Source organism: Acomys minous, assembly GCF_964271855.1.
Source record: "Acomys minous genome assembly, chromosome: 17".
Classification (NCBI taxonomy): domain Eukaryota; kingdom Metazoa; phylum Chordata; class Mammalia; order Rodentia; family Muridae; genus Acomys; species Acomys minous.
In genome coordinates, this window is record NC_140500.1 from 55,112,380 (window position 1) to 55,138,228 (window position 25,849).

General features: G+C 50.3%; 1 protein-coding gene across 3 annotated transcripts in view; it reads left to right on the forward strand.

Moving 5' to 3' along the window:
- KBTBD12 (kelch repeat and BTB domain containing 12) overlaps positions 1-23,339 on the forward strand; it is a 79,801-nt gene extending 56,462 nt beyond the window's left edge. For all 3 annotated transcript variants that reach the window (XM_084766160.1, XM_084766161.1, XM_084766162.1), the window contains one exon: positions 21,837-23,339. In XM_084766160.1, coding sequence (XP_084622286.1) covers positions 21,837-22,030 — 194 coding nt within the window. In that variant the 3' untranslated portion in view covers positions 22,031-23,339. The remainder of the gene's footprint in view (positions 1-21,836) is intronic.
- Positions 23,340-25,849: the final 2,510 nt, after the last annotated feature.

Here is a 25,849-nt window from a genome sequence, read left to right on the forward strand (position 1 = left end):
GCTGGCTTCCCAGGAACCAGCAACATTCCCACCTCAGCTTCATTCCTTTCACACCCTTCCTTCTCTCACTGGGGACTGGAAAGGCTTCCTGATTCCCCTATCTTCCCAGCAGAACTTTCCTTCTGTCCCTCTTCCCTCTCTGGCGCAGTCTATCCCAGTCTTAGTGGTGACTCTGATGGCTGCAGAGGACAAACCCAAATCAACAGGCAAAAAAATGCATTGGGAGGTATGTCATGGGCTCTCTCACTAACAGGTGCAGCACAAGGCTGATGCCGATGCTGACTGAGCCGACAGCAGCTTTGGGCACTGTACACTAGTTCATTGATTGATTCTCACAATACCCTCCCAGGGAGACTCTGGTCTCCCCCTTATATGTGCAGAAACTGAGACAGGAGATCACACAGAGGGTAAATATTGAATTTGAGATTCAGAGTCACATACAGAGTCTGGCCCCAAAGTCTGCTTTTTTTTTTTTAAATAGTAGACTGGCCTGTCAAATTAAATTATAACATTTGGGATGGAGGCTGAGCATTTAAAAGATGTGTGTGTGTGTGTGTGTGTGTGTGTGTGTGTGTGTGTGTGTGTATGTGTGTGTGTGTGTATGCACGCGTGTGTGCGTGTGTGATATATGGAGGTCAGAGGACAACTTGTGACAATCAGCTCTCTCCTTCCACCACATGGCCCCCAGGGATGAAACTGAAGTTGTCAGGCTTGGTGGCAAGTACCTTCACCCGCTGAGCCTTCTCACCACCCCTAAAAAGAGTTTAAGTTATTGTAATATGCTGTCGGAGTTGATAATTAATACCCTGGATGATGCCTGTTGGATTTCATTCATGTTAAACCATTTTACTGAATGCCATTAGGTGATAAGCTCTTATTAGCTGCAACCCTGAAGGACTTAACTAAAGGCGAAATAAGGAAGTTGCTAACTGAGCTGTTTAAAATGGAGCACGGTCCTTAGAAGTGGGGATGCAGAGGAACCTGAGGGTGAACTCAGGATAACGTACTGTTTGCAAAGCCTGTGAGCTATCAGGGACTGTCAGGGAGTCACACCCAACACATTAGAACCAAGCTACTGAGCACCAAAGGCAAAGAAAAACCTTGAGAGAAGCAAGAGAAAGGCGACAGATAATATGTGAGAATATGGATACTAAAATGGCCAGATTTCTCAAGCCAAGGACAAGACACGAATCCCAAAGGACTGAAGACAAACACATAGCCGAAAACCTATAGGCAGCAAAGATGCTGCTGAGGAACCAGGGCAAACCAAGCCAAGACCCTCCCTACTTGAAGGAAGCAGAACTTGTCATAACAGACCCGTCCTTGAAGTGAAAGTTCCTAAAGATGAAAAACAGGTGATGCCACAGAGAAACCTGGAGGGTGGGACACTGGTTCAGTAGTAACACCGGCTGCCATATGCAAGGCCCTGTCTCCAGCCCCAGGTTATAAGGGAAAGTGGCCGAGAAACCAGGAGCCTCAGGAGTCGATGAAGACAAACACAAACAGTAAATATGCCTGGCTACATGTGATGGGCTACTTTTTTCCCTTTCAATCATTTAAAATATTCAAATATTCAAAAATATCCCCATCTCCCTCTCTGTGGGAAGGTGAGGGACTTGCATGGTAAAAAAGATTCCTATGTTCTATTTAAAGTGACAATGTGTTAGTTCAGTATGGCCAACAGTATACAGCACAGTGTTATAATGAACCTTACAGCAAATACTAAAATACGACCAGAAAACTACACAAAGACATGGGATTTTAAATCTCAAGATAACTTAAAATATGGAGACTGAAACTGTTCACACTGGGGCTGGAGAGATAGCTCAGTGGTTAAGAGCACTGCTAGCTCTTCCAGAGGTCCTGAGTTCAATTTCCAACAACCACATGGTGGCTCACAACCATCTAGAATGAGATGTGGTGCCCTCTTCTGCAGATAAAGCCCTCATATGCAATAAATAAAATAAATAAATCTTTAAAAGAAAAGAAAATGTTCACACTGTTTGTAAACAAAGATAGGAAAAAGGATTAAAAAAATTTTTAATTAGACCTAAACACAAGCACATTGATATTACAATAAATATAATAGTCAAAACCAGAGGTTTAGAAATTGTAGCCCAACCCTGGTAAATCTAGTTCATTGTGTTTTATAAATAAAATTCACTAGAAAATACATTTATGTACTTACATATTATTTCTGATTATTCTCTCTGTTGTCTAATTAAATTAACTAAAAGACAAAGATTGTAAGACTAAATAAACTGCATCTAACTATATGCCATGTACAAAAGTCAGATTGATGATGGAGGTGATGATGCACCCCTGTGACCTCAGCACCCTGAGGCTGAGACAGAGGACTGCAGGTTTGAAGCCAGCCTGGGCTACATGGTGAGACCCTGCCTCAAACCAAGAAAAGAAACTGAATGCAAACAGCCTGGCCTACAGAGTGAGTTCCAGGACAGCCAGGGCTACACAGAGAAACCCTCTCTTGAAAAAACAAACAAATGAAAGTCAAAGGATGAAACAGGGAGCACCTGTAATCCCAGCCCTCGGGAGACAGGCAGGAAGATGTGGAGTTCACCATCTTCCTCAGCTACACAGAAAGTTCAAATCCCTGGGCTTCACGAGACCCTAGCCCAAACATGCAAAAGGGCGTGCTGCTGAAGAGATGGCTCTGTGCGCACAAATCTAACAAAACACATTGAGGATCTGTGTCTGGGAAGAGCTAAACAAATGAGATTCCCTTTCTGAGTTGGAAGACTCATTTATGGTAAAGCTGTTGACTCTTTCCAAATTGACCTAAAGATTTAATACAGTTCTAATCAAAATCCTGTGCAAACTGCTTGCACACATAGACGAGTTTATTCTCACATTTCTATGGGAAACAACAGGAGCTGGAGTAGCCAAGACTATTTTCCACCCAAAAGAATAAAGCAAGAGTGTTCATCTTATAACTTGAAGACTCAGTGTAAAGCCAGCCATTAACACGTTGTGGGACTGGTGACAAGAGGGACAGAAAAAATGAGTAATAAACAAAAAATAATGTATAAATAGACCCAAAGAAATGTGGCAAGTTATTTTGCTTTGCTTTGCTTGTTTTGGGATAGGGTCTGATCGTGTAGCCAACACCTATGCAGGCTAGGCTAGCCTTAAACTTACCGAGATCTTCCTGCCTCTGCCATTCACGCTCTGGGATTAAAGTCATGTAGCACACTCCCTGGCCAGCAAATTGATTTTTAACAAGCATGCAACAGAGCGAAGTAAGGATAGTGTTCAGAATTGATGCTGGGCAGCTCAGTGGCACTTGCCCCCAAGCCTAAAATCCCCAAATTTGATAGGTCAGAGAAGACCAATTCCCCACAAAACAAATAAGGAAACAAAACACACAAATAAGTAAGTGGACGTAAGATTTGCACAGACTCGTCACCAAAGTAGACCCAAAACTCATGAATAAGATATTCATCGCCATTTCCATAGGGAAATGGGAATTGAAGTCACCATGAGATACTACACTGTAAACTGTATGAAAGGCTAAGCATTTGAAGACATTATTTGATAAGTAGGGTCTTGCCCTAGTATGCATGGTAAGCAAAGCAGACTCGCGTGCATTTCTTGTGAGAACGCAAAAGGAAACAGCCACTCTGGAAAACAACAAGGCTAAAATACACCTAACCCTGTGACCTGGTGTGTATGTCAGTAATTAACCGAGAGAGGAGACAAATGCTATTACAGAAACTTGTACGCGGATATCTTTCAAGTTATAATTTCTGAAACTGAACAATTCAAAGGACTTTAAGGAGAAGAACAGAGAAGCAAGTTGTGGTAAACTCTGCAGGGCACTAGCACTCAGCAACGCAGAGTGCGCCAACTGAAACTGGAGCTACGGACAGTTGTAGCTGCCCCGTGGGTGCTAGGAACCAAATGCAGGCCCTCAGGATGAGACACTGCTGAACCATCCCTCCAGGCTCTGTTTTGATATCTTGATGCTTCTATGTAACTTTATTTAAAAAAAAAAAAAAAAAGCATTCCTAGCTGGCCACTGTGGCACACATCTTTCATTACAGCAGAGGCAGGCAGATCACTGTGAGCTCAAGGCCAGCCTGATCTACATAGCAAGTCCCAGGCCAGCCAGGACAACATATGAGACCCTGTCTCAAATAACAAAACAAAGCCTCATCATATTGCACACTTTTACAAATAAACCTAGAAAGGGTAGGGATCTGTTTACAGTCCCTCAGTGGAATGCTAATTGTCCTTTAACCAAAAATAATTTTACAGGTGCATTCTTTCAATCTGATAAAATCCTTAACTAATTAAACGCATGGTTAGGGCAAGAATGCCGCCACACACACACACACACACACTCCTGTTTTATGTGCCCTGAGGGATCGTGGAGACCGGCTCCCTCCCACTCCACCTGCAGAATGCTTGCTGCGCTTTTATCCATGTGGACAGGCTGTCACCTGCTGGTCGTGCCTGCCCTGCCGCTCCTCTTGCCCACTTCTTCCTGAGCCCGGGTTTGGTTAATTTGTTGCTTTCATTGTTAGGCAGTTTCCTGGCCACCAGAAGAGCAGCAGGTCACACCCCTGACTGGGAATTCTCCATTATATAAGCCAAAGTAGCCTGGCCTCTTCATTGTTTATTCACACACACAACAGGCCAGAGCGCCGCGGGCAGTACGGTGGCTCATGCTCCTCTTCAGAGCCATTCACACGCAGGGAGGAATGCAGAGCACACCGCACAGTGAGGTGGAGATTGAAATAGTTCCTCTATTATGGCTTTGGTGTGAACTGCTCATGTGTGTGAAGACTTGGTCCCCAGCGATGATGCTGGTTTGAGAGGGTCTAAGCACTGGTTCTCAACCTCCCCAATGCTGCGGCCTTTTAATATAGTTCCTCATGTTGTGGCGACCCCCTAACCAAAATAGAACTATTTTTGTTGCAACTTCCTAACTATAATGTTGCTACTGTCATGAATCATAATGTAAATATCTGATATTTCCAATGGTCTTAGGCGACCCCCGTGAAAGGGCTGCTCGCCCCGTGGGTTGAGAAACACTGGTCTGGATGACGGAAGAAGGTCTCTGGGGAGCAGGCCTCCAGTTTATAACCCAGCCTGCTTTCAGTCTGCTTCCTGGTCTGCCTGCACGTGAGCAGAGCAAGCCACTGCTCAGTCTCTCCGTGCTTTCACCACGGTGATGGACTGTGTCCCCTCAAACCCTGGGCTCAGAAAACATCCTTCCTCCCTAAGATGCTTGTAGTCAGTGTTTGCAGTGATGACGACAGTCATGCAGAACGGAAACCGAATAAGGTGAAAATAAGCACGGAAGAGGCGAGGCGTGCCTTACATAAGTCAGTGGGAGATGTCCTTAATAATATTCCTGTAGGGCTGGCATGGCTCAGAACTTAGTAGTGGGTACCGCTCTTCCAGAGGACTTGAATTCAGTTAGGCAGCTCACAATTGCTTATCATTCTAGGGGGCCTGACATCCTCTTCTGGCCTCTGTGGGCACTGTTTATACAACACACACACACTCGCGCACGTGCACGCGCACACGCACACACATACACACACGGGTACACATGCACCCATATACACATAATTTAAAATAAAAATGTCTAAACATTTTAAATAGTAATACTATTCTATAATAAAACTAGCAAGTTATCATTTCACTGATGAGCAAATCCATGAAAAACAGTGTACAGTACCCCCGAACACTCTTTTCAGTTTCCTGATTGCATCAGAGAGTAAAATCTAGATGAAAACGGGCCCCAGTGTTCCCACTGAAGTACCTCCCACAGCAGAGAGCATGCTCTAAAGGGCATGGGTGCATCCCAAGGCAGTGCCACCACATACGTGGCCTGTCACCACCTTATTTACCTCAAAACTCATGTTTGTGTTTCATCTACTCCCTGGGCTAGCGGTGGCCCATTTTCCTGTGATAGCATGTTCTCGAACCGCTGCCTGCTGGAGGTGTGGTGCATAGGCTTGCCTGACTCCTTCAGGGAATATGGTGCTGCTGTATGTGGTTCATCTATTTTGGGGACTAGCTGGATTGAAAAGAGCTGACATGGGGTTCAGCCTCCTGTTCCCTTTTCTTGCTAGTGTGATGGTATTCCATCCTAAGTAGGTCATCTCCAATGCCAGCCCCTTTTCCTTGTTCTCCAAGTCCTGAGCTTACAAGAGTACCAAGAGTGACACCAAGAGGATGAACCAAGCTGCCAAGCCGACCTGGTGGAAACGGTGACAACCCGGGGTCACAAAGAAAGTGTGTTACAGCACACCCTCTCTTTAAGGGAAACCCTGTCTGGTTATCCTTTTTATGATTAATACAGTGATTTTTTTTTATTCCATGTCAATGAAATAACAGACTCCTGGGAAAGATGGCAACACACATGTGGTTTTGAAAAACAACATGAGGAAGATGGGGAAATGAATCTTGAAAAGGCCACCAACGGCAGTTTTAAGAGGCCTGCTGATAATTCATTTGAATGAAGACACAGGGACCCTCTTCCCAGCAAAATAAAAGAAAACCAGATCTTGAGTGTGGCCATGCTCAAAAGCACATCCCAAGGTAGTCACAGAGGGAAGGAGCCATCACTTCAGCCTGAAGGAGAAACAAACAGGGTGGCAACAGCTGTGCTGGGCCCCTGTCGTGTTGGCCACGTCTCTCCTATTTTTACTGAAGCAATGCAGCACTCTGTCTTGCTGCATCCATATCCCACAGCTCCAGGCATCCTTTCTGCTACTCAGAAGGTAGCACAGCAGTGGAAGTTATAGAAACTGTATACTTGCCCACAGTGCTAAAATTTTTAAAGCTAGTCAGGGGCTTATGAAACTTGTCCTTGTCACCAAGACTGACAAACTGAGTGCAGTCCCTGTACCCCACATGGTGGAGGGAAAGATTCAACTACTCACACACATACACACAATAAATACACTTTTTAAAAAATTTATTATCAAAGAATAGACACTAATACGTTCATACTTACAACTCAGTGGTGAGCCACTACGCCTGACTATCATGACTATTCGCTTAATTTTTAAATTTATTTTATTTTCAATTCTCTCTCCATCCTCCCCCCCCCCATGTGTGCGCATGCGTGTGTACATGTATGGATGCGATACCCATACAAGCTAGAAGAGGGCACCAAATACTCTGTAGCTGAAGTTGTAAGCCACCAACTTGGTGGTAGGAACTGAACATGGGTCCTCTTCAAGAGCAGGATACATCAGTCACTCTTAACTGCTCTGAGCCATCTCTCCAACCCTCAGCTGGAAAATCTTAAACATTCTAAGCAAGCCTTTAAGCTAAAACAGTATTCAGCTTTGAAATGACAGACTATAAAGAAATTTGAACTGTACCCGGAGTCTTCTAAATGGTGGTAGAGCACTCAGAAGAGACCCTTGAAGGCACAGGTGAAAAGATATGAAAAACAAAAGTAAGAGAGTGTAGCACCCGGGTCAGAGGACAGAGAAGGAAGTGCAAATAGCATCAGAGAAAGTCTCAGAAACAGCTTTCAGCTTGGTGCAAATGGTTCTGTCACACTTCTGAAAGTTCTTGGTTTGAGGTCAGAAACCCAACATGGTTTCCTGAGTTTCGTGCGGCTAGTATATTCACTGGGATTTCAAAAGATAATAAAGCTCCCCTATTCCCAAAATTGAGAAGTATAGCTAATTAGCTTCTAATTAGGGTCGATACTAAGCTTAAACCCTTCCCAATTTGATCTAAAATTATAGTATATAAACTTCATCAAAGTCATACTAATTCTTCCTTTCTGTTCCGGGGTTTGAACCAAGGGCCTAGTGCATGCCAGGCAGTTGCTCTACCACTGATCTATATCACCAACTCTCCTCCCCCCCCCCTTTCTACTTTTTATTTGAAGACAGGGTTCCACTAAATTGACAAGGCTGGTTTTGTATAACACATTTGTCTTGCAGTAGAAAAAGTTTTTTTAAAAAAGACAAATTATTAGATAATGGCTTGTTAATTTATTTAGTGATGTTCTTAAAGCTTGTACGGCCTATATGCCAAGCACGACTTCACTTGCTCCCTGAAACAGAATGACGGCGTAGCTGAAACCACGGGCCATTGCCCTTAACAATGCTGACTGCTACGCATGCTTCTGTAAACTCTCGCTGGCCCGTCTGCTCTACCTTGTGGTTTTAGAGCATAAGATGAGAAGACAAACTGGACCCACCTAGAAGCCTTTTGACTACCCTGGCTGCGCTTCACCAGTGACGTCCCTCTTCCTCGCTCACTGATGGTGGAATGCTCATTCCAGGAAGACTCCCACAAATAACCACCTCAACTAGTCTGTCATTTTTAATTTTGCCCTAAATAGACTTTTATTTTCCTTCTCTTTGGCCTGAATACTTTTAAGAAATGTAAGAATCAGGCATTTCATTCATCAGTACTCAGTGGCCACCTTTCCTGGGTGGATGTGTTAATCCCCCATCCCTGCCTGGGGCTACTGGTGCACCTAATGGTCACCGGTCATTGCTGACTGTCAGCAACGGTCCCTCTATAGCACATCTCCGGTGGCATCAGGAAGCCTCTCTCACGTCTTTGTTGCCACCCTCATGCTGCTGTTTGCCCTTCGATCGATCGTGAACTCTGAATTCAGTTGCATTCTGGGCAGGTACACACATCTTCTCTTATTTCTTCTCTATTTAGATTTTCTTCCGCCCCAACCCATGGTTAATGTACACACTCTAGAAATGTCTGAGTGGATGCATACTCTTATTTGTTTGGCACAGGGTTCTCTGTTTCTGTGATGAAACTTACTGATCATGCTATCTAGCCCCCAGAGCAGTGCTACGCTAGGCAAGTTAATTAGCGCGTCTGGTCCCATTACCTTTACTATGAACAGAGAAAACAGTGAATGTTTCTTAGATGGTTGTTCAAAGGACCAGTTGATTATCTCAACAGTTAATGTACCGACTAGTGGCTTTTAATGTAGTCATTTTATTAACCTCAGACAACCTTGCATAAATGAAAATGTTTGTCCTTATATGAATTTAGTCCTGTGCTGTTGTTTTGTTTTTTAATTTTTAAAAGATAATATCTTGTTCTGCCCAGGCTGGTCCTGAATTTCTGGGTTACAGGGATCATCCTGCCTTACCCTCTGTATCATTGTGTCCTGAGTAGCTTTACATTACCTGAAAGGAGGGGATCTCAGTTGAGGAAATGCCTCCAAAGACCTGGCCGTAAGGCATTTTCTCAATTAGCGATCAATGGGGGAGGGCCCAGCCCATTGTGGGCAGTGCCATCCCTGACCTGGTGGTCCTGGGCTCTACAAGAAAGCATACTGAGCAAGTCATGGGGAGCGAGCCATAGTGAGCAAGCCAGTAAGCAGCACGCCCACCCCCATGGCCTCGGCTTCAGCTCCTGCCTCCAGGTTCCTGCCCTGTCTGAGTTCCTGTCCTGACTTGCTTCCATGAGGAACGTCAGCATGGAAGTGTAAAGCAAGTGAGCCCTTGCGTCCACATCTTGCTTTTGGGTCACAGTGTTTCCATTGCTACGGTGAACCCCATCATATCAACAGGAACCCAAACTGTCTCACCGCATCCAGCTTCTTGTTATTCCTAAGTCAGGACAGCTTCTAAGTTAGTTGTTTGAACCAAAAATCCCTCCGGTTTGAAAAATACGAGTCATTTTGATGCTTTCATGGCAGTAAACAAAAATGAGAAATACACCCCCCCCCAAGGTAGAAATGAGAAGTGGGCGGTCACTTGAGTGTAGAAATTCTCTACCCCCGAAGTCTGGCAAAGCAAACGCCAAATCTCAAGATACCCACAAGCACTGAGCATTGTGACCCTGTGGAGGAAGACATAAGACTTCAGGGGAGAGATGGCTTGTGGAACTCACATATCTGCTCTCTATGTGAAGAAATATGAGAAGACAGCCAAGCACCATGGTGCAGACCTGGGAGGCCGAGGCAGAAGATGGCCATGAATTTAAGGCCAGCCTGGGCTACACAGTACTGGTCCAGCCAGGCCTGTATCAGGCACGCATGCATGCACGCACACAAGTAATATGAGAAGATGGAAAAAGTCAGGAAATAAAACATCGAAAGCCGATGTCAACACCACTGAAAGGAGAAAATAATCTGAAGTACTAAGAAAAGCCAGTGCGCCTGTGCGTGAAGGCAGAAAACCCAAGTGTCTTAGACTCTTCTCTCAGGTGTGCGTCCCTGAGGACCCATACCTCTTGCTGTATCCCATATTTGAATCTGGCGTGTGCCCCAGAAGCTGTTTGCCAAAGACTTGGTCTTCACTTTGGTGATGTTGGAAGGCGGTTAATCCTCTAGGCTATATAAGGCCTATTGGTAGGTCTTTCATTCTTGGTACCAGATCCTCAGGTGCCCTCGGAGGGGACTGTAAGACTCTGCTTTCCGCTGCCACAAAGTGAACAGCTTCTTTCACCATGTGCTCCTACCGTGATGAGCTTCCGTACTGTCAGCATAGGCCCAAAACAAGGGGGCCAACCAACCTTGGATGAAACCTCAAAGATCACAAGCAAAGTACGCCACTGTTCTTTATAAATTACGTGCCTGGAGTATTTTGTCACAGTGATGGAGGCTGACATGCAATCCTAGTGGACTGTGCTGCGTGTCGTTTGGGCATGGAGGCAGTGGAAATGAGACAAGGTCACGTGCATCAGGAATACAGGCAAAGCTTTAGTGGGGGCTCCAGCTTGAAGCTGAAAAGGATCAGCGCCAGCCTGGAGGGGACCACGCTGCGCCTCAAACAAAGGAAGATGCAGGCCTTTATGGGTTCTGGGATTGACTAACGAGCGGTCATCATCCTGCCTAGATGACTCAGGTGCTTAAGAACACAAGGACATGGGAGAAACCAAAGGAGTCTGGGTACTTAGGCTGCTGTGTGCTTGAGTCCAACTCAACAGGCAGTCAGTGACCTCCAGATCGCTGAAAGCGCTAAGCTGATGTGACCACTACACCATTTAGGTGTTCTATACAGTACACCTTCATGGGGAATTAAGACATGCCACCCATCTGTCACCAAAATAGTGACTTTTCTTTTCTTTTTCTTTTTTGGTTTTTTGGTTTGTTTTTTTTTTGGGGGGGGGGTTGGGTTTTGTTTTTTGGTTTTTGGGTTTTTTTGGTTTTTTGAGACAGAGTTTCTCTGTGTAGCCTTGACTGGCTTTTGTAGACCAGGCTGGCCTTGAACTCACAGTGATCCACCTGCCTCTGCCTCCCAGGTGCTGGGATTAAAGGCTTGTGCCACCACCGCCCAGCTAAGATAGTGACTCTTAGTCAGCGAAGGGCATGTGAGTGTGGAGGGTTTATGTAGGTTTCTCTCGGCAACCATCTTCTTTCTCTGTTGGCGTCCTTGGGGAGGGGGTGGACTGCAGACTCCCGTGGATGCCCAGCTTTTCATATGCTCAAGTCCTTGTATGACATAACAATTCGCATAGTTTGCACACACCTGTAAACTTTACACCAGGACTCCTTAAACTATTCCACTCGCAGCCCTTTTTCACCCAAGAATTTACATGACTCTAGGTACATAAAATAGGTACACAAGTCGAAATTTTCCTACAACAAATCCTGAAGACGTTTCTTTAAAACACTTCTTTGACATACACATAATTTTACCATCTGTTGTTAAAGATTAAGGTAAACTTGCTTCTGAGGTAGATGTGCCTGTTTGGTTTTGCATGAGGAATTAAATCTTGCCTGGGTCAGACTGCACTAGCTATTTCCCCCCCATAGCTGTCATCAAATGCCTGACAAAGGCTATTAAGGAAAGAAGGGTTTGCTTTGGCCCCACCCACAGTGTGGCCCATCCTGACAGGGAAGGCAAGCCAGCAGCAGTGCCCGGTGGGTGTCCGCTGCAGGAAGCAGAGGTGCTGTGGTGCCCAGCTCACCTTCCCATCCATGGCACAGCATCTAGAGCAGATCCTACCCCAGCCAGCCCATGGCACAGCATCTAGAGCAGATCCTCCCCCAGCCAGCCCATGGCACAGCATCTAGAGCAGATCCTCCCCCAGCCAGCCCATGGCACAGCATCTAGAGCAGATCCTCCCCCAGCCAGCCCATGGCACAGCATCTAGAGCAGATCCTCCCCCAGCCAGCCCATGGCACAGCATCTAGAGCAGATGCTCACCCCAGCCAGCCCATGGCACAGCATCTAGAGCAGATCCTCCCCCAGCCAGCCCATGGCACAGCATCTAGAGCAGATCCTACACCCAGCCAGCCCATGGCACAGCATCTAGAGCAGATCCTCCCCCAGCCAGCCCATGGCACAGCATCTAGAGCAGATCCTCCCCCAGCCAGCCCATGGCACAGCATCTAGAGCAGATCCTCCCCCAGCCAGCCTATGGCACAGCATCTAGAGCAGATCCTCCCCCAGCCAGCCCATGGCACAGCATCTAGAGTAGATCCTCCCCCAGCCAGCCCATGGCACAGCATCTAGAGCAGATCCTCCCCCAGCCAGCCCATGGCACAGCATCTAGAGCAGATCCTACACCCAGCCAGCCCATGGCACAGCATCTAGAGCAGATCCTCCCCCAGCCAGCCCATGGCACAGCATCTAGAGCAGATCCTACACCCAGCCAGCCCATGGCACAGCATCTAGAGCAGATCCTCCCCCAGCCAGCCCATGGCACAGCATCTAGAGCAGATCCTACACCCAGCCAGCCCATGGCACAGCATCTAGAGCAGATCCTGCCCCAGCCAGCCTATGGCACAGCATCTAGAGCAGATCCTCCCCCAGCCAGCCCATGGCACAGCATCTAGAGCAGATCCTGCCCCAGCCAGCCTATGGCACAGCATCTAGAGCAGATCCTCCCCCAGCCAGCCCATGGCACAGCATCTAGAGCAGATCCTCCCCCAGCCAGCCCATGGCACAGCATCTAGAGCAGATCCTCCCCCAGCCAGCCTATGGCACAGCATCTAGAGCAGATCCTCCCCCAGCCAGCCCATGGCACAGCATCTAGAGCAGATCCTCCCCCAGCCAGCCCATGGCACAGCATCTAGAGCAGATCCTACACCCAGCCAGCCCATGGCACAGCATCTAGAGCAGATCCTACACCCAGCCAGCCCATGGCACAGCATCTAGAGCAGATCCTCCCCCAGCCAGCCCATAGCACAGCATCTAGAGCAGATCCTCCCCCAGCCAGCCCATGGCACAGCATCTAGAGCAGATCCTACACCCAGCCAGCCCATGGCACAGCATCTAGAGCAGATCCTCCCCCAGCCAGCCCATGGCACAGCATCTAGAGCAGATCCTCCCCCAGCCAGCCCATGGCACAGCATCTAGAGCAGATCCTACACCCAGCCAGCCCATGGCACAGCATCTAGAGCAGATCCTACACCCAGCCAGCCCATGGCACAGCATCTAGAGCAGATCCTCCCCCAGCCAGCCCATGGCACAGCATCTAGAGCAGATCCTCCCCCAGCCAGCCCATGGCACAGCATCTAGAGCAGATCCTCCCCCAGCCAGCCCATGGCACAGCATCTAGAGCAGATCCTACACCCAGCCAGCCCATGGCACAGCATCTAGAGCAGATCCTCCCCCAGCCAACCCATGGCACAGCATCTAGAGCAGATCCTCCCCCAGCCAGCCCATGGCACAGCATCTAGAGCAGATCCTACACCCAGCCAGCCCATGGCACAGCATCTAGAGCAGATCCTACACCCAGCCAGCCCATGGCACAGCATCTAGAGCAGATCCTCCCCCAGCCAGCCCATGGCACAGCATCTAGAGCAGATCCTACACCCAGCCAGCCCATGGCACAGCATCTAGAGCAGATCCTCCCCCAGCCAGCCCATGGCACAGCATCTAGAGCAGATCCTCCCCCAGCCAGCCCATGGCACAGCATCTAGAGCAGATCCTACCCCAGCCAGCCCATGGCACAGCATCTAGAGCAGATCCTCCCCCAGCCAGCCCATGGCACAGCATCTAGAGCAGATCCTCCCCCAGCCAGCCCATGGCACAGCATCTAGAGCAGATCCTCCCCCAGCCAGCCCATGGCACAGCATCTAGAGCAGATCCTCCCCACTCCCAGCCAGCCCATGGCACAGCATCTAGAGCAGATCCTCCCCCAGCCAGCCCATGGCACAGCATCTAGAGCAGATCCTCCCCCAGCCAGCCCATGGCACAGCATCTAGAGCAGATCCTCCCCCAGCCAGCCCATGGCACAGCATCTAGAGCAGATCCTACACCCAGCCAGCCCATGGCACAGCATCTAGAGTAGATCCTACACCCAGCCAGCCCATGGCACAGCATCTAGAGCAGATCCTACACCCAGCCAGCCCATGGCACAGCATCTAGAGCAGATCCTCCCCACTCCCAGCCAGCCCATGGCACAGCATCTAGAGCAGATCCTCCCCCAGCCAGCCCATGGCACAGCATCTAGAGCAGATCCTCCCCACTCCCAGCCAGCCGATGGCACAGCATCTAGAGTAGATCCTACACCCAGCCAGCCCATGGCACAGCATCTAGAGCAGATCCTCACCCCAGCCAGCCCATGGCACAGCATCTAGAGCAGATCCTACACCCAGCCAGCCCATGGCACAGCATCTAGAGTAGATCCTCCCCCAGCCAGCCCATGGCACAGCATCTAGAGCAGATCCTCCCCCAGCCAGCCCATGGCACAGCATCTAGAGCAGATCCTCCCCCAGCCAGCCCATGGCACAGCATCTAGAGCAGATCCTCCCCCAGCCAGCCCATGGCACGGCATCTAGAGCAGATCCTCCCCCAGCCAGCCTATGGCACAGCATCTAGAGCAGATCCTCACCCCAGCCAGCCCATGGCACAGCATCTAGAGCAGATCCTACACCCAGCCAGCCCATGGCACAGCATCTAGAGTAGATCCTCCCCCAGCCAGCCCATGGCACAGCATCTAGAGCAGATCCTCCCCCAGCCAGCCCATGGCACAGCATCTAGAGCAGATCCTCCCCCAGCCAGCCCATGGCACAGCATCTAGAGTAGATCCTCCCCCAGCCAGCCCATGGCACAGCATCTAGAGCAGATCCTACACCCAGCCAGCCCATGGCACAGCATCTAGAGCAGATCCTACACCCAGCCAGCCCATGGCACAGCATCTAGAGCAGATCCTACACCCAGCCAGCCCATGGCACAGCATCTAGAGCAGATCCTCCCCCAGCCAGCCCATAGCACAGCATCTAGAGCAGATCCTCCCCCAGCCAGCCTATGGCACAGCATCTAGAGCAGATCCTCCCCCAGCCAGCCCATGGCACAGCATCTAGAGCAGATCCTCCCCCAGCCAGCCCATGGCACAGCATCTAGAGCAGATCCTCACCCAGCCAGCCCATGGCACAGCATCTAGAGTAGATCCTACACCCAGCCAGCCCATGGCACAGCATCTAGAGTAGATCCTACACCCAGCCAGCCCATGGCACAGCATCTAGAGCAGATCCTACACCCAGCCAGCCCATGGCACAGCATCTAGAGCAGATCCTACACCCAGCCAGCCCATGGCACAGCATCTAGAGCAGATCCTCCCCACTCCCAGCCAGCCCATGGCACAGCATCTAGAGCAGATCCTACACCCAGCCAGCCCATGGCACAGCATCTAGAGCAGATCCTACCCCAGCCAGCCCATGGCACAGCATCTAGAGCAGATCCTCCCCCAGCCAGCCCATGGCACAGCATCTAGAGTAGATCCTACACCCAGCCAGCCCATGGCACAGCATCTAGAGTAGATCCTCACCCCAGCCAGCCCATGGCACAGCATCTAGAGCAGATCCTCCCCCAGCCAGCCCATGGCACAGCATCTAGAGCAGATCCTACACCCAGCCAGCCCATGGCACAGCATCTAGAGCAGATCCTCCCCCAGCCAGCCCATGGCACAGCATCTAGAGCAGATCCTCCCCCAGCCAGCCCATGGCACAGCATCTAGAGCAGATCCTCCCCACTCCCAGCCAGCCCATGGCACAGCATCTAGAGCAGATCCTCCCCCAGCCAGCCCATGGCACAGCATCTAGAGCAGATCCTCCCCCAGCCAGCCCATGGCACAGCATCTAGAGCAGATCCTCCCCCAGCCAGCCCATGGCACAGCATCTAGAGCAGATCCTCCCCCAGCCAGCCCATGGCACAGCATCTAGAGCAGATCCTCCCCCAGCCAGCCCATGGCACAGCATCTAGAGCAGATCCTACACCCAGCCAGCCCATGGCACAGCATCTAGAGCAGATCCTCCCCCAGCCAGCCCATGGCACAGCATCTAGAGCAGATCCTACACCCAGCCAGCCCATGGCACAGCATCTAGAGCAGATCCTCCCCACTCCCAGCCAGCCCATGGCACAGCATCTAGAGCAGATCCTCCCCCAGCCAGCCCATGGCACAGCATCTAGAGCAGATCCTACCCCAGCCAGCCCATGGCACAGCATCTAGAGCAGATCCTCCCCCAGCCAGCCCATGGCACAGCATCTAGAGCAGATCCTACACCCAGCCAGCCCATGGCACAGCATCTAGAGCAGATCCTCCCCCAGCCAGCCCATGGCACAGCATCTAGAGCAGATCCTCCCCACTCCCAGCCAGCCCATGGCACAGCATCTAGAGCAGATCCTCCCCCAGCCAGCCCATGGCACAGCATCTAGAGCAGATCCTACCCCAGCCAGCCCATGGCACAGCATCTAGAGCAGATCCTCCCCCAGCCAGCCCATGGCACAGCATCTAGAGCAGATCCTACACCCAGCCAGCCCATGGCACAGCATCTAGAGCAGATCCTCCCCCAGCCAGCCCATGGCACAGCATCTAGAGCAGATCCTCCCCACTCCCAGCCAGCCCATGGCACAGCATCTAGAGCAGATCCTCCCCCAGCCAGCCCATGGCACAGCATCTAGAGCAGATCCTACCCCAGCCAGCCCATGGCACGGCATCTAGAGCAGATCCTCCCCCAGCCAGCCCATGGCACGGCATCTAGAGCAGATCCTCCCCTAGCCAGCCCATGGCACAGCATCTAGAGCAGATCCTCCCCCAGCCAGCCCATGGCACAGCATCTAGAGCAGATCCTCCCCCAGCCAGCCCATGGCACAGCATCTAGAGCAGATCCTCCCCCAGCCAGCCCATGGCACAGCATCTAGAGCAGATCCTCCCCCAGCCAGCCCATGGCACAGCATCTAGAGCAGATCCTCCCCCAGCCAGCCCATGGCACAGCATCTAGAGCAGATCCTCCCCCAGCCAGCCCATGGCACGGCATCTAGAGCAGATCCTCCCCCAGCCAGCCCATGGCACAGCATCTAGAGCAGATCCTCCCCCAGCCAGCCCATGGCACAGCATCTAGAGCAGATCCTCCCCTAGCCAGCCCATGGCACGGCATCTAGAGCAGATCCTCCCCCAGCCAACCCATGGCACGGCATCTAGAGCAGATCCTCCCCCAGCCAGCCTATGGCACAGCATCTAGAGCAGATCCTCCCCCAGCCAGCCCATGGCACAGCATCTAGAGCAGATCCTCCCCCAGCCAGCCCATAGCACAGCATCTAGAGCAGATCCTCCCCCAGCCAGCCCATAGCACAGCATCTAGAGCAGATCCTCCCCCAGCCAGCCCATGGCACAGCATCTAGAGCAGATCCTCCCCCAGCCAGCCCATAGCACAGCATCTAGAGCAGATCCTCCCCCAGCCAGCCCATGGCACAGCATCTAGAGCAGATCCTACCCCAGCCAGCCCATGGCACAGCATCTAGAGCAGATCCTCCCCAGCCAGCCCATGGCACAGCATCTAGAGTAGATCCTCCCCCAGCCAGCCCATGGCACAGCATCTAGAGTAGATCCTCCCCCAGCCAGCCCATGGCACAGCATCTAGAGCAGATCCTCCCCTCTCCCAGCCAGCCCATGGCACAGCATCTAGAGCAGATCCTCCCCCAGCCAGCCCATGGCACAGCATCTAGAGCAGATCCTCCCCCAGCCAGCCCATGGCACAGCATCTAGAGCAGATCCTCCCCTCTCCCAGCCAGCCCATGGCACAGCATCTAGAGCAGATCCTCCCCCAGCCAGCCCATGGCACAGCAAAAACTAAAAAAATAAAAATCAAGTAGTGTAACACAGTACAACCCAAAGACATGCATGGCTTTGAGTCTTCTGTGCTGAAGAATAACAATAGGAAAACAGTAAATATCTTTTATTCCAAAGTAAACAATTACATTTCTATAAGAGCAGAAACTTTAGGCTGGAGCCTTGGCTCAGTGCTTGGGGGTTCTGGTGCTCTTGTTGAAAGCCTGGGTTCAAACTCCAGAACCCACAGAACAGCTCACAATACTCTGTAACAGGTCCAGGGGATTCGACACCTTCTCCTGACCTCCACAGCCACCAGGCACACATACACAGTACACATAAAAATATTAAAATAAATCAATCTTTTAAAATTAGAAAAAGAGCAGGATTTTTGCATGTGCAATAAAAGCCCTGAAGTTTCTGTGCATGGTGGTGATGCATGCCTTTAATTGCAGCATTCACAGAGCAGAGGCAGGTGCATCTCTGTGAGGCCAGCCTGATCTGTATAGCAGGCTTCAGGACAGCTAAGGCTCAGGGCTACATAGAATGACCTTGTCTCAAAGGGGGATGAGTAAATAAAATAAAAGATACAAGGCAAGATTTAAACAAGCAAAAACCCAACAGTTCCTAACACACCCTTCATAGGCTCGAATCTGAGCTGAGGTGTTCCAGGCACTGTGATGTGACCATTGCAGAGCAGCTATCCGTGTTGTGTTGAAAACCAGGACTGCCATGAGGTCACAGTGCCACACGAGTGAACGTGGCCAGCGCACCTCAGGTATAATGCACATTTGATTTTGAACTAATTTTTAGTCCTTGGCCATTTATGAAACTTTTGCTGTTGCCGGAGTTTTCACAACTGGCACACGTGGAGTCATGACCCACAGTCTAAGAACTGCCTCCACATTTGATGGAGGAGCTGGCACACTGTAAACACTATGCAGATGGCTCTCATGGGTCTACCCTCTGAGGCCAACATTACAGAGAATGAAAAAGAGGCACAGAGCAAGGGCATTTTGTCCCAAGTCACCCGCTTTCCTGATGGAGGGTTCACTGGATATGTCTGTCCACCCTCGCTACTGCATTGGTTACGCCCTTTCCGTGTAAGCCACGCATACATCCTCAAGTGTCTTTGTGCATTGGATTGGAAGGGAGCCTGGGCACAGGGACCCAGGAATGAAAACCACAGCCTGTCTGGCCTCAGAATGGACTAGAACAGCTCCTGATCTCCATGGTCCAAGCACACCAGAGAGGCCTAGCCCAGTGACCCTCCCCACTCCTCACTTCTCCCTCTGCTGACCTCTGCCTGGCGGTCTTCAGCCTTCCGCTGTCAGTTCAGTACTGAGTGCATCTGCGCACATCTCTAGTGGAGGCCCAGTCCGAGCAGGCTGCGTGAGAAGGGGTGACAAGCCTGCCTGTCTGGACTCCCACCCCTGGGGAACCGAGGCTCTCACAGAGCTTGTCCTAAGGGCACTCTCCCTATACTGTACATAATCTATTTTGAACCTTCTGGTTTTGATGTACACAGACAGAGGTCAGTGACTTTTTTAAAGGTCCAAGTAGTAAGGTCTAGGTAATTGCAGTTCTCAGCCACACATGACGTGGCTCCTTCCTTCCAGGCTAAAATCTCAGAAAGAATGAATGCAGTTAACCCAGCTCACTTCCTGCACCAATCCTGGTGCCCAGACTGCAAATCAGTTCTCTGTACTATGAATCCATACCCAGCCAGGAGTTATCAGCCGTGGTTACATGGAGGAACACATGGCTACCTGTGTCCCACCCCAGGAAAGGCAGCCTGCCCCAGAAGCCAGCTGTGGCTTGACAGGTGTCCACTGAGGCCCATTGTCCAACAAAGCGACAGCTTATAGCAGATGCACCAACTGGTGAACGGAAGAACAAGAGACTGAACAAATGCTTGGAGATTAAATAGCTCGATTTTTAGAAAAGCATTCGGTATGTGGGTGTGGCTCAATGCCTAGCATGTGTTCGGCCCTGGGTTCTAGGAATCCCCACCCCAGTGAGTGAGTGTGTGGATAAATGAATGAATAAATGACTAAATGAAGCAGGCAAGCTTGCCATTTTGAATTTTTGCTTTCATCACCACCTGCTGGCCAGAACCAGTATCAAGCTAAAGTTCTTTGTAAAAGGTTTACCTTTATGTAGAAAGAGCCTTTTTCTAAACGCTATAGTTTCTTTCTTTAAAAAGAGAAAAAGGTTACTATTAGAAAATTAACATTTTGTCAGGCCATGGTGGTGCACACCTTTAACCCCAACACTCGGGAGGCAGAGGCAGGTGAATCGCTGTGAGTTTGAGGCCAGCCTGGTCTACAAATTGAGTCCAGGACAGCCAAGGCTACACAGAGAAACTCTGTCTCAAAGAAAACCAAAAAGACAAAAAAAAAAAGAAGAAGAAGAAGAAGAAGAAGAAGAAGAAGAAGAAGAAGAAAGAAAGAAAATTAACATTTTATTCTTAAGACAGCTGTGTAAAATTTTGTTTATATTCATATATTTTACATGAAAACATTTTAGAAAAAATGAAGTTAGATTTTTGTAAAGAATAAAAGAAAAGACAGATATTTTAAATATCTTTACATAATTAAAGAATATGGAAAATAACTATGGAAACATTATGGGAATGAAGAGCTGTATCAGCAGTTAAGAACACTAGCAGCTCTTGCAGAAGACCCGAGTTCAGTTGCTAGCAGTCCCACAGGGCAGCTCACACTCACTGTAATTTCTTCTCGGGGGATCTGATGGTTTCCATCTATGCACACATATGTCACATAAACATACACAAATTAAATTAAATTATTAAAACTCAAACAAACACAAAACCTAGACAGTAAAGATAGACACCTGGTTTTTGGACAGAAGTGTGACCTGTCCCCCTCACTGCTGCCTTCCACTTTCTCTTTATCACATGATCCTGAATGGTGTACCTCGTCCCCTGCCTCTGGGACACTGTTACACTAGGCTACTTTCCTCCTGCAAGTCCTCCTAGCCATGCCTAGCTGACCATCACATAAACACATACAGAGCACAGGACGTTTGTCCCTGCGCTGCAGGCCTGCCTAGTGTGGTTGCTTCTAACCTGCACCAGCTCCTGCCAGGCGGTACCCCTCTGGAAGTCACTGTGACCTCCCATTGCAGGATTGCCGGCCCCTGCTGTCATCAGTAAGGAACCCTGTGGCATCTATAACAGGTCTTCCTAAGCCCTGCCCACATCTTTCTCAAGCCCCCTTTACTATGTTCTCAATTTGCCCAGTGTTCTTGTGCTGTGTGCTTCCTGTCCGCGTCCTGGCTGACTGTCAGTATCTGTCCAACTGTATGCCCAGGGACGGCGATGCCTAGGCCACTTTACTCAGGCTGTGCTTCCTCCTGTGCACAAGAAACCAAGACAGCTCCACAGCATCAGAGCATCCTTCCAATATGAGACAGCAGCGCATTCTGTCAATACTTAAATGATTTTAAAGGTTTACTGTTTTAATGTATATTGTGAGTGTCTGCCTGTATGTTTGTGTACCATGTGTGTGTCTGGTGTCCCCGGAGGCCAGCCTCTCTGGAACTAGGATTACAGGTGATTGTGAGCTGCCCAGTCTGGGTGCTGGGAACTGAACTTGGATCCTCTGCAAGAGCTGCTCATAACCACTGAGCCACCTCTCCGGCTACATTGTCAGGACATATGTCTTTCAATGTCCTAAAGTACCATATTCAGTGGTCTGTTGGTTAACCCTTCGCTATCAAAGAAGATACAGATAGATAAAGTGTGCTAGCCTCCGAGTTTAACACATACATGGTTGTTTTTTGTTTTTTGTTTTTTTTTTTCATCTTCCTGCTTTGCTGCCTTTCAGATCGCCATGAGGTCATCTCCAAAGAGATTCTGGAGTTGGACCCTTGGGAGAACCAGTGGAATGTTGTCGCCGTCAACGTCCTTATGCATGACAGCTATGATGTCTGCCTGGTAGCTAGGATGAACCCCCGAGACCTCATCCCACCACCCTCAGATCTGACCGAGGAAGATGGTGACCACAGAGGGCCAAGATGAGGGCCTCACAGCTGGAGGAGCTACGGCTAGAGGAGCCATGGCCTGGCAGCCAGGCCTCGGGGCGCAAAACCTGGCACACCGCGTGGCGCTGACATTTTCATTGCGTGCATAGCAGCAGCCCCCGTGTAAAGTGGTACTGAGCAGGGGCACGGGTGGAGGTATAGGATCTTCCCTCATGGGGGTGGGGAGGGGGGGTCCCAGCCTGGTACAGTAGATACGCCAGTGCAGGGCAGACAGTGAAGATTCACGAGGGTAGGACAAAGAGTGTAGAGGAAGGCAGTACCCTGCTCTGCCAGACAGTCCCATGGGTGCTTTTGATGATGAGCTTGTGGGTAAGGACAATCAAAGGTCCTAAAATAGGAAAGCTGGTGCATGTCTGTGGCATCTAGTCCAGCTTGGCCGCACTGCTTGCACACAGGATTTGCCACTGAGTGAGTGAAAGATTATAACTAGGTGACCAATGCCTGAAAGAGGGGAGAGCAATGGGCCTGGCGTGGGTAAGAGGAGCCATCTCGCTTGGAGCTTTGCCCCAGCTCAGTCTGTGTGTTAGAACTGCCCTGAGCTACAGCAGGAGTGCCCACTGTGGGCCTGGCTGTGGTCAAATGTTCATAGCTGGACCCCAGCTGTGTTGCCATGGGCCACAGTGAACGGAGCAGTCCTAGACACAGAGCGGGGGCCCCCTCAGGCTGTACAGACTGAACTTGCCAGAGGCAGGGGGGCTCTACCCAGCTCTCAGCTTGGATTTGGGTTCAGCTGAACACGGGGTCCCAGGGTCAGAGTAGGCGCTGAATGAGGAGAGAAGAGGCGCTGAATGGCTACCTGCTGCCTCCTTCAGATCCCTCCCCTGGCTGGAAGGGTGAGGTAGAGCCTACCCCAGCCCAAGCAGGGTACAATGAGCTCTCCCCGGATATATTAGGGGTGGTGTGCAATTACTTGTGGAAACTGTCTATTTTGCTTCCATCCATATTTCCGGACACATATCCGAGTCATTCGGTGGCCATTGTCCAACAGCTTTACAAGAGTGCCTGTGGGTCATCCCGGAGGGCAGCAGACCCTGCATGGAGACACCTCTCCATCAGCGCGCACTCTTCCAACCTCTCCCTGACGGGAGAGGCGGGCTCAGTCAAACGGGAGCCACCTGCAACTTATATCTGACACCAAGGTGGGAATTCTGGGAGCCCAACACAAGTGTACCCCCAGAAGGTTACACTCTTGGAGGCAGGGGCCATGTCTGTCTCTCTGCGGTTACCCACTAAGTCCCTACTGCAGAATCTGACACATGGGTGGAGTTTGGGGGTGACTTAGAATAGATAGCCAGGGCCGTCTCAGAGCCTGTCTGGGACGTTGAGTTTCAGTGTCCTCGTTCTGCCCCCTAGCGGATGGTGGTGATCTGAGGGTTCCTTTTCTCAGGACAGACAGAGCTGTTCCTCGAATTGGCAGCTGAGGCTGCGAAGAAGCTCCACAGGCTCCCTGCCCCGAGTCCCCTCCCAGAATGCCTGCTCCCACTCACCCACCTGGACATGTTAGAAGCTACTTGTCACCTGGATCACCGCTGCAGTGGCTCGTCTTCTGAAAGCACTGGCCACTTGGTCAGCCAGGACCACAGGCAGAACTTAACACATCTTCCCTTCCTCATATGTAGAATGGGTAAGAAAACCCCACATTCTTTACAGGGTTGGTGTGGGGACTGAGAGAGAAAATGCTGAATGAAACGCTGTGGTGAACAGAAACACCAAGAACAGGCTGGCCGCATTACTGTCACCATGATCAGCATTTCCTGGGACAAAGTGCCAAACAGAGTCCAGGGCCTTAGGGAATCTCAGATTTCAGGGAGAGCTGTGGGTTGGTCCTACTTTCCCTTGTGCTTGGTCCCTTTGGCAGTAACAAGGACTCCCTTGGGTCTGTAGCCCCTTGGCACCATAAGCAGATGCCTCCAGGGCATTGCCTTGGTCGTGAGAGCCATCCTGGGCTAGGACGCCCTTGCTGTCCTAGGGAGTATCAGGAGGGGACTTTCTGGGGGAACGCCAAGGGAGGACAAAGGGAAGTGGCTGGAATCCCTGGAGTGGACCTGCCGCAGAGCGCTGGAGGGGAGGCAGGAGTATTCTCAGGCGTATTCCCGACAGGTACGTCCAAGGTCTCGGATGCCTGGTGTGAGTTTCTCTCTCCACCCAGAACCCAGAGCACAGGCGCTCACTTTCAGCTCGGATGCTTCTTGTCTGACTTTCCTATTTGTGGTTCAAAATGACCCGCGCTGCCCTCCCAGAGTACTATTGTTAGAGATTCCATTTGGACAGACCTTCCTGGCGCTCCATCACTGTCACTGCAGGTGTTCTGACACCACAGGAAGGCCTCGCAGAAAATGTCTACTATTGGAGCGTCTTATCTTTGTGACGCAGGATTGCTGGACGCTGAGCGAGAAAACACAATGGGGAAGTAATTTGGATGCTGGGCTGATAAAGGCCTGCAGCTGTCAGCCACACTGACTCAGTTTGTGCTCAGCAAGAGGCGGCATTGTTCTCAGCCTGACTTTATAATGAGGAAATGCTCTGAGCGCAGACTTATAAAATACACTTTTGCTAATGAACAATCGCCTGCATTTGGGTTTTCATATTGTAATTGTAAGTGTAAGTTTCGGCTGAACAAGAATCCCAGTGCCTGGAAACTGTGGTGTTCCCAGAGCAGGGAATGTCGTGTCGTGTCAGTGAGCATCCAGGACAGAGGCAGGTGGGGTGGTGGGCAAGGGGCAGGTGGCCCGCTTCCAGGGCAGGGCAGGCTCTGTCCCTTCTCTCCACGGCTCCTCATTCCACGCAAAGCAGACCCGCAAATATAGTAGCATGTCTCCCCCATTTAGAGACAGCCTTGCTATAGCCCAAGCTGGCTCCAATTCTGCAATCCTCCTGCCTCTGCCTCCTGAGTGCTGGGATTACAGGCCTGTACCACCACTCCCAACTATAAAGTTTCATCTCATGAGGAGCAAAAGCCAAACCCAGCTCAGTAGGCAAAAATGCCAAGCGTCCACATTTCCCGAGTTACTCTACAACCACAGCAGAACAAGTTATAATGGCGTCAGAGGCTTAAAACAGCACAGACCTACTTACCTCTTACAGTTCTGGAAGTCAAGAGCCCTCATGAATCTCAATGAGGGAAATCTGTGGCGGCAAGGCTGGGACTCTCCTGAGCCTCGGGTCTGTCTCCGCCTCCAGAATGTGCTGACCTGCCTTGTTCTGAGGCCCCTTCCTCTGTCTCCATCTCCAGAAGCACGGCCAGGCTCACATCTTCTGTTTCTCCCACTTTTCAGGACTCTAAAATTAAATTGGCCCACCTGGACGCTGCAGGGGGCTTCTTATTAAAGGTCAACTGATGAGCCACCTTTAGGCCAGTGGTGACCTCAGTTCCTCTTTGCCATGCAGCGGAATACATGCAGGGTCTGGCACAGATGTGACGTGGGAAGGGAACACTCTTTCTACCCATCATACCCCAAATCGTTTCTGTTGCTCAGACAACAATTCACACAAATATGTAAATACTGATTCCCCCACCTTCTCTTTCTCTGGTCAATGACAGAGGTATTTTTAATACAGATGCCTGGGCACTGCCAGCAGGTGTGCTGGGGCCTTGCTTGCCTGTGAAGACACAGAAAGAGGTTCTATGGCACCTCTACTCCCCAGAGGGGCTCTAAGAGCAGGGATGCTTAAAGCTGACTGGGTGCTACTCACATCTATGAGGAGCTACCCATAGATTAAACCTGTATAGCAGAAGGGGGAAAGCAGTCAGAGAGAGAGACAGAGAGAGCGCGCCAGGTTATAATGGCATTGCAGA